The following is a 10,000-nucleotide window of genomic DNA, read 5'->3' on the forward strand; positions in this document are numbered from 1 at the left end:
GTATACATTTTTTCCCGCGTCCGACCTAATTATGGACCAAAAAGTCTCCTGTTGGCACCCTCTTTCTTTATAATCCTTTGTAATATACATATATATATATTTAACGTTTTATCCTCTTTGTTTTGAGGTACTAACTTTTGCATATTATGTTCTGGCTAATGCTATACCACTTGATTCGTCTCAGTTTCGGGACCGCTTGGGGGTCCCGGTCGCCTATGGCCGCCCGAGTTAAAACAAAACAGCCCACCATTCACCAGAATAAAACCTATAAAGTGCGCCACAAGACTGAAGGTGTTTCTGTGGTCCATTTTCTAATTTTGGATACGTTTCACTTCGCCTGCCGTCAGGCGATTTTATTCATGGGATATCTTTCTCCTTCTTTCAGTCCCACTAGATATATAGTCACTCAAAATATATTTTATATAAACTAAAAATTTCGGAAATTGTGTTCAGTAGGTACCCCTGCACTTTGCAACATCTCCCCCACGTACCAACATTTCCGGTATGTGCCAAGTCAGCAACATATTCCGACTGCAGGTTGTATGTTACAACCTGCAATGTTGTGATGAGGTTGTAACTTACAACGACAACCAACAATGGCGTAAGTCCTTCCTGGATTTATTGATCTATTTATTAGTACATCGGAACTCTATTTCCTTATTCTTCTTATCATCACTTTGTATGATCTTTTCGGTAAATGGACCTCTATTTCCCTATTATCTGTCCCCAACTCTCCCTCCCTCCCACCCCCCTTAGCTTCCTCCTACCCCCACCCCCTTTCCCTCCCTCCCTCCCCCACCCTCCTCCGTCTCCGCCCTCACCCTTCACAGCTCCTCCGCTCCAATCCCGATCCTTAGGTGCCAAAACGGCGACCTCTTACATGCAACTCTCGACCCTATCACATCTCACCTCATCGTTCACCCCGAGGGGGCCGTGGTGGTCGGGAGGTTAAAGCGCTCGGATGGTGTCCTCAAGCTTCTGCGTTCGAATCCGCGTTTGGGATTTATATAACGTTTGTAGACCATCCGAAGCCGTCGATTTGAAGATTATATATATATATATATATATATATATATATATATATATATATATATATATATATATATATATATATATATACATATATACACGTCTGTGTGTGTTTGTGTACGAAATCAGAGTCCTTTTGGTTATTTCAAGAAAAGTCTTGCATCCCAGTGGCAAACATTAATATTACTAAAAACATCATAATATTAATAATAGCAATAACAAATGATAATGATAATGATAATAATAATAATAATGATAGTAATAATAATAATAATGTTAATTATAATATTAATAACAAATGATACTTATGACTATACTATTAATAACACTAACAACATCGAAACGGCTGACGACGGTGATGATAAATGGACAAAGTGAAACAGGACAAACAAGCAAATTAATCATAAGAAGAAAAAAAAATCTTTCCACGTTGGTCTCCCACCGGCTGTTCCTTGGAGGACGTCTCACCCATCTACCGGCTGCTCCCTTGTGCCCGCCCAACCCCCACCTTCTCTCTCTCCCCTCCCCTCCCCCCACCCCCCGTCTGTCCGCAGGCGACCTGCGGCCCCTGGCGGTCGCACCCGCCGCGCCGCAGCCGCACCTGCTGGCTGTTGCGGCAACCTGTAGCAGCGGGTGCTGGTAGCCGCACCTAATGAGTCCATTATATCCCCTCCCACCTCTTTCTCTCTCTCCCTGTCTTACTGTCTGTCTCTCTCACCTTCTCTCTTCTCTCTCCCTGCCTGTCTCTCTCTTTCCTTTTCTCTTCCCTGCTCTATCTCTTGCCTCCCTCTTCCTCTTCCCCACCCCTCTCTCTCTCTCTCTCTCTCTCTCTCTCTCTCTCTCTCTCTCTCACTCTCTCTCTCTCTCTCTCTCTCCACCTTGTAAGTAAGCAGAGTCGTGTTCGATACCGAATGTCTACCAGTGACTGCCACTTGCCCTGAATGTCCGAGAACCTAAGGCAAAGATGACATGTACAATTTTCTATCTCAATCTATTTTTCTATAATCACCTCTCTTTCTCTATAAATCGTATGAAAAATATCTGACACTAATACCTCAAGTAATAAATTAGTATATGAATGAGTAAATAAATAAATAAAATCAAGATAATATATATTTACATCCTTTCTTCTGGCACACCCGCACGCAAACACATACATGCACACACACACACACACACACACACACACACACACACACACACACACACACACACACACACACACACACTCGGGTCACCACGAGCATAGCTCCCCTCCCGTATATTACAACTAGGTAAATACACACACACACACACACACACACACACACGCACTGTATATATTATTAGTAGCAACTTTGCGAAGTCCACTGTTAGACGAGGGCCTCTTACAACTTCTTCCACGATTCGTAAGATGTGACACGTCACTCTTGCAAACTTCACCACCCCTCACTTTCACCGGCCTGGCGGTTATTTGCTACGTTTACCGCCTCCCGGCGTCCACCTGGTGTCCTTTTGCTCACCCTTCTCTCTCTCCCTGGAGCTATCCTGCGGTGGGCCTCCTCCTCTTGTAAGGATTTACCTTTCCGGGTGGTTCCTTCTACCCAATTATCTTTCTCTTTCTCGAGCTGACCAGATAGTCTCTCATTCCTGTTAGTTTTAACATATCAGTAGCATCGCGGGAGAACGCTCCAAGCGCCTTCTTTCCCCCCCCCCCCGAAATTGTGCATAAAGGTTGCCAATATTAAAAATCCTATACGAGTATCTACGTAGAACCTTATATCCCCATCACAGCGGGGTGGGGAGGGGGTTTAATATTAAATTTTTATACGAACAACCTGTAAGAGCGATTATAGCGTTTTTAAAAGAAGACGCTATTCATATATAGTCATATTTTGTTGAAGGTTGCTATTTTGAGGTATTTGCTCTCTTTATTTGTTTCTGTTCTATGTTCTTTGTAGTTCAAATTATGCACACAGACACACACACACAGGAATACGGAGACAAGGAGAAGAAGACATGAAGGGGGAGACAGAGACAGGGAGAAGGAGAGAGGGACAGGGAGACAGAAAGAGAGAGAGACGGGGATCTAGAGACTAAGACAGAGGGACGGAGACAGAGCCGGACATAGAGAAACAGAAAGACAGCGTGAGACAAATAATCTGGAGGAAAGGGAAAGGTGAGGAGAGAGAGAGAGAGAGAGAGAGAGAGAGAGAGAGAGAGAGAGAGAGAGAGAGAGAGAGAGAGAGAGAGAGAGAGAGAGAGAGAGAGAGAGAGAGAGAGAGAGAGAGAGAGAGAGGAAGAGAGAGAGAGAGAGAGAGAGAGAGAGAGAGAGAGAGAGAGAGAGAGAGAGAGAGAGAGAGGAAGAGAGAGAGAGAGGAAGAGAGAGAGAGAGGAAGAGAGAGAGAGAGAGGAAGAGAGAGAGAGAGAGAGAGAGAGAGAGAGAGAGAGAGAGAGAGAGAGAGAGAGAGAGAGAGAGAGAGAGAGAGAGAGAGAGAGGAAGAGAGAGAGAGAGAGGAAGAGAGAGAGAGAGAGGAAGAGAGAGAGGAAGAGAGAGAGAGAGAGAGAGAACAAGCATTAGCCATGCACGTCCGAGGAAAAGAATTGAACCGAGGAGCCTCCAAGCTCATAGGGCAGGGATGGTGTTATGCAAGCTATCTTCAAATCTGCCATAAAGTGGACCCGAGGCAGCACCTGCTTGTTGCACGCCCCCCTCCCTCTCTGCAATGATTTGCAACAACAGACTATGTAGCCTCGGGCAAGAAGATAAGGATTCCAATGTGCCATTTACATATGAGGAATTTTTTCGTTTTTTTTTTTCTTTATAGATGATTTTTTTTTCTTAGCTCATTTACTGGATAATAGGATTAATATATTCATCTTTCCCCCATTCTTTCTCCCTCCTCCCTCTTCTTCATCCATAACTGTCAAATAAATAGTTTCCTCTCCACATTCTGTACTTCAGTGATGTTATGCATTTTCTTTTATTTCTACCTTAATCTAGCTTAACCTGACTTCTAATCATCTAAACTGCATTTCAAGTCCACGGCCAAACAAAGGCCTCTTTCAACTGTTTGTACGAATAGGATGACTGGGTCATATTCTGCCTTGTCACTCCTGCAAACTTTTCTAACTCGACACCCTGTCTGGTCTCCTTCCACGCCAACCACTTGGAGTTTCTTCTCTCTCTCTCTCTCACACACACACACGCACACACACTCATACGCGCACACACACATACGCACGCACACACACACACACATACGCACACACACACACATACGCACACACACACACACACACACACACACACACACACACACACACACACACACACACACACACACACACACACAATGGACTCGTCAGCGAACTCGGACGCCTATGTCTGGAGGAAAGAAACCAGAGGAAGGCAGTTCGAGTTCCGCAAAGAGAGAGTCAGCGAGTGACATCAATAAGCGCATCACATGTTCTTATACCACCCGAGCTCCGTTAGAGGCTGTCATGCTCAGCCACCTCGCAGAGCGGGTAAAAAAAGTGAGGAGCCCTCACCTGGTTGGAGTGGAGCGCCATCTTGAATCTGTCGAAGTAGAGCCACTTGGGGGCCTGCGCCGGGTCCAAGTCGTGGAAGGTGTCCCTCGCCGTGAACCCGAGCGAGTGGAAGGCGCCCTCAGGCGTCAGCAGGACGATGGTGGGCGTCTTGTGGTTCTGCACGCCCGGGTCGCCGCCTGTGGGAGAAGAGAGCGAAGTGCTGAGTGCAGTGGGACATGGCATCGATACGTGGACAATTAGAAAAAATAATAATAATAAACAAATAAAAGGAAAATATAAATTAATAGAGATGTACAGGAACAATATATATTTTTTTTTGTCAAAGGCTTCTTTTTCAGTTTTCTTTTTCGATATTCCAGTTTCAGTTTCTCTCTCTCTCTCTCTCTTTCTCTTTCTCTCTCCCTCTCTCTCTCACCCCTCTTGCACACACAGGAAGACGTCGAAATTATAGGATCAGTGATGGATTTTCACATTTCCTCTCGTAACTGTCGATGTGTACTCAAGCCGTGAACTACACTTTGTTATTACATCATGTCGCTAGCAGCTCCCACGACGACATGACGTCACGCCGTTGGCAGTAGGCACAAAACTATTACGTTATGACGCTGACTGTAGCTACAAACCAGTGACGTCACGTAGCTGACGACAGGCACTAAGCTGTGACGTCATGTCGTATGTAGCTGCCATAAGGATATGACATCATGACGCTGGCGGTGGTTATAAACATGTGACGTCATGTCATTGACATTAACCACCAAAGTATGACGTCATGTCGTTTCGTCGGGAGGAGGAAATGATAGGGGACAAGAGCGCACTCCTTGAAGAACCTCGCATTTTTTTTTTTTTTTTAAACTGGTTAATTACTGGAATACAAGAAACCTTGTAACGTTTTCGTTTTTGAGGTCGATATGACGTTAAGTCAAACGGTACAGAAGCATAAGCTACACTATACGCACGCGCACGCGCACACACACAAATAATTGACGAAGAGTATAATAGATAAGTATAATAAATAAATACATAGAAAATCAAATACACAAGATAGGGAACTCTCGCCAGGAGATACTCAGGTACGATTTAAGCCGTCACCTTTGCCCATCATGCTAGGAAATCCAGAAGTAGAAGTCACCTGTCACAGAACGAAGGCTGAATTTTAAGACTTGTACCCTGACCTGCCGCCAACAGATTTTATTTAGGTGTGAAGGAACCCAGCGGTGCTTGTACACGTGTGCATGTACACGTGTGTGTGCGTGCAAGAGAGAGAGAGAGAGAGAGAGAGAGAGAGAGAGAGAGAGAGAGAGAGAGAGAGAGAGAGAGAGAGAGAGAGAGAGAGAGATCACTTCTGCAGAAGCAGACATGCACAAGACCTTCCTAAAGGAGCCGACACAACCACGGGTACAGCGAGACACTGCCGCCCTGTGCTCTAAATCACCCTCAAATTGGATCTTAACCCCCCTCCCCCCCCACTCCCATCCGGGAGCCTTACGCTCGTTTACTCCCTTCATGGCGGTGGCCAACTTTACTGATCTTATTCTGGTTGAGGACATGAGGCGATTTGATGCAGTTGAGGCTAGGGGGAGCGACCCCCCACTGTGAAGCCGGGTTTCAATGATCAGGACCCCAGTCCAAATCGAAGGTCTATATACTCAGCTGAACAGAATCGACTGCAGCCTTCAAAACAGAATAAAATCCATGAAGTGAGACACGGTGTGCGTGTGTGTGTGTTTGCGTGCGTGCGCGTGTGTATGTGTGTGTGCGAGTATGTGTATGTATGTACAGTATGTGTATGTATGTATGTATGTATGTATGTATGTGTGTGTCTGCGTGTGTGTGTTTGCGTGCCTGCGCGTGTGTATGTGTGTGTGCGTGTATGTGTATGTACAGTTTGTGAGTGTATGTATGTATGTATGCATGTATGTGATGTGTGTATGTATGTATGTATGTATGTATGTATGTATGTGTGTGTGTGTGTGTGTACATTAACACTTTAAAGCATAGTCGGTCACCTTCAGCTGACCTCACCAGGTCTCCTGACAGTCAGTGTCAGCACTGACTCAGCATTGCTGACGCTTCCAACCGGCTGACACAACGCCAATGGTTACCTACCGAGTCCTGGCATCAGCTGAATAAGATCGCCTGACGTCAGACATGGCTGACGGGCTTCTATGGACTTGTCGTCAGATGATTTTATTCATCCCAAGGAACCTTACCTAAACCTCACCACCGGAGCGTGACTTTTGTATTCTACTGTAAAAAAAAAAAAAAAAAAAAAAAAGCGTTCGTTGCTCGTTCCAGCTTTCATTTGCATAATTCGAGCATCACTTTCCCCCACTTTTATTCCCTCTCCCCTTCTTCCCCCCAACTTTACAAGACAACGCCGAGTCATCGTTACGAAACACTTTCCTCCTGGGGGCATTTATCGAAGGAAATGAGCCTGTGTCCTTCTGAGATTAAGATTCTTTTATTATTATTATTAATTATTATTGTTATTATTATTACTATTATCATTAACATTAATGATAACAACAATAACAATAAAAATAAATATATAAAACAGACAGAATTAGGACAATTATGAAATAGACTCGATGAAATGAAGATTACATACTCTACCATGCGAGCTGTCGTTGGGGAATGGTCAGGTCAAGTTCCAGAACATTCCTTTTAGCCGATCAGCATGGTACAACGGTAACGCCAATGGTTCGAGTCCCAGTTTCAGAGTTTTGTTGACATTGTGTGTATATATGTATATGTGTATATATATATATATATATATATATATATATATATATATGTATATATATATGTATGTATATACACACACACACACGCACGACTCCGTCAACCTCTGCCACGTCATTCCTACAAACTTCTCTATCTTGTCTATATATACTAGTATGTATATATATATATATATATATATATATACATATATATATATATATATATATATATATATACACGCACGACTCCGCCAACCTTTGGCACGTCACTCATATAAAACTTCTCTATACATACTAGTATTATATATATAAATATATATATATATATATACACGAGTATATATATATATATATATATATATATATATATATATATATATATATATATATATATATATATATATATATATACTGTACATATATAAAGGTAGGTATTAGCATATACCAAGCCCTTTGCTTTGTCAATGACCTTCTCAGACCTGAATAAAATCGTCAATTAGGCAGAACAAAGATTGGCTTTACCCCTGTTACTAATGTTAATGAATTATACATTATTTGTGACTACCGCAAGGCGATTTTATTCAAATAAAGGAAACCTGCACTTATATCGATTAACTTTTTCATGTTTTTGAAGCGCATATTTATTCTTGCTGCCATCAGTTGATTTTTTTCCAGACAACAGGGAAATAGTAACCCTAAACCCTTAACCACCCCTTCAGTGACTACTTTAAAGGCTCAAATCATTACGAAGTCCTTCAGAATGTCCGATGGTCACCTCCTAAAGCGCCTTCTTCAGAAGGGTCCTCGGGGTCGTCTCCTACAGCGCCTTCTTCAGGCGGTTCCTCGGGGTCGTCTCCTGCAGCGCCTTCTGCAGGAGGTTCCTCGGGGTCATCTGCAGCGCCTTCTTCAGAAGGGTCCTTGGGGTTGTCTTCTGGAGCGCCATCTTCCGTTAGGTTCTTCGGGGATACCTCCTGCAGTGCCTTCTTCCGGGGGTTCTTCGAGGTCGCTCGAAGTCGCCCAGACACGCTTGAACTGTTACAAGGTTTACGTCTGTTTGTTTACCCGTTTTCTCTCCTGCCTGTTGTTGATTTACTCCCGTTAGCCTACATACCTGGTTCCCAGGTCGTCGCTTTGATCGCTTCAACACTGTTACCTAATTACTTCGATCGTTCTTTGCTGTGTGCAACCAGTGGAATGGACTCGTTTCTAATGTATGGTCGTCACATACATACATACATGTACACACACACACACACACACACACACACACACACACACACACACACACACACACATATACATATACATACAAGCATGTGCGTTTGTAATAATAAATAATAATCGGTTTATTGAATTAACAGGGATACAAAGATACACTGGCAATATACAATTCGTGTAAATTTTAGAAGTAATGTATTTTGAGTACATAATATGCTGGGCGTCGCTGTCCATATATGAAGGTGTGTGTGTGTGTGTGTGTGTGTGTGTGTGTGTGTGTGTGTGTGTGTGTGTGCGCGTGTATGTGTGTGTGTATGTGTGTCCGTCCATTCGAGTTTCTCCTCTTTGCTGAAGGGCAGTTCCTCGTGATTCCCCGCTATTCGACAACTGATCGATCAGAAAGGTCGTCGAACAATTGTAATGGTTATTATTATTATTTTTTTTCATTGTTCTTTTTTTATAATTTTGCTGAGGTATAGTCATAATATTTTGTCTGGCAACCAGTTTCAATTAATGTTATAGTCATCATTACTATTATAATTTATTCTACTATTATTAACATTATTGTCGTCATTATCATTATTATCATTATGTAGGGGGGTAGTGTGGAGGGGTGTAGGATGGAATAGAGTGGCATGGAGTAAAAAGGGAGAGAATGGAGTGGTACGGAGTGGAGAGGTGGAGTGAAGAGGAGTGTAAAGGAGTGAAGTGGAAGGATGAGTGGAGTGGAAGAGTGAGTGAAACAGTAATGGTGGTTGGAATGGAGGTATGGAGGGGAGGGAGGGGATGGGGCGATAACGTTATGCAAACGGTGCCCCCCACCCCCGCTGGTTGGTCGGTCGGTCTCTCTCTCTCTCTCTCTCTCTCTCTCTCTCTCTCTCTCTCTCACACACACACACACACGCCGAGTGTGACCGACCCAAGTGACCAAGTGTGACCACCAACCATCTTTCATAAGGAACGGGATCGGCGGCAGACTTTGTACGCTCTGGCTGTACAGTCTGTCTGTACAGTATGTACATTGTCAGTACAGCCTGTGCAGTGCCTGTACAGTGTTTGTACATTATGTATACTGTCATTACAGCCTTACAGTTTGTATTTACAGTATATGCACTTAGTACAGCCTGTGCAGTGTCTGTATAGTGTTTGTATATTATGTACACTGTCATTACAGCCTTACAGTCTGTACAGTCTGTATATTATGCACACTGTCATTACAGTCTGTATAGTCTGTACAGTGTTTACAATATTAGTGCAGTGTGTGCACTGTACGGTTTCGGCACATTACATACATTGGCCGACATCTTTTCATTGTCTGTGTAGTGTCTGGACAGTATATGCACTGTCTGTACAACCTATCTGTATAGTATGTCAATATAGTCTGTACAATATGCACAATATCAGTACAGTCTGTGTCCTCTTTGTACAATTTCTGTACAATATAAGCACTGCCAGTATTCTTTCCATCGTCTTTGTAGTGTCTGTGCAATATGTACATT

General features: G+C 43.4%; 1 protein-coding gene across 6 annotated transcripts in view; it reads right to left on the reverse strand.

The window, feature by feature from the left end:
• The window catches only part of LOC143037499 (uncharacterized), a 259,649-nt gene that overhangs the window by 35,213 nt on the left and 214,436 nt on the right, over nt 1-10,000 (reverse strand). For all 6 annotated transcript variants that reach the window (XM_076205816.1, XM_076205819.1, XM_076205813.1 and 3 more), the window contains exon 4: nt 4,561-4,736. In XM_076205816.1, the coding sequence (XP_076061931.1) occupies nt 4,561-4,736 (176 nt within the window). The remainder of the gene's footprint in view (nt 1-4,560; nt 4,737-10,000) is intronic.

This window comes from Oratosquilla oratoria, chromosome 22 (assembly GCF_046742065.1).
Source record: "Oratosquilla oratoria isolate Oo_2021 chromosome 22, ASM4674206v1, whole genome shotgun sequence".
NCBI lineage: Eukaryota > Metazoa > Arthropoda > Malacostraca > Stomatopoda > Squillidae > Oratosquilla > Oratosquilla oratoria.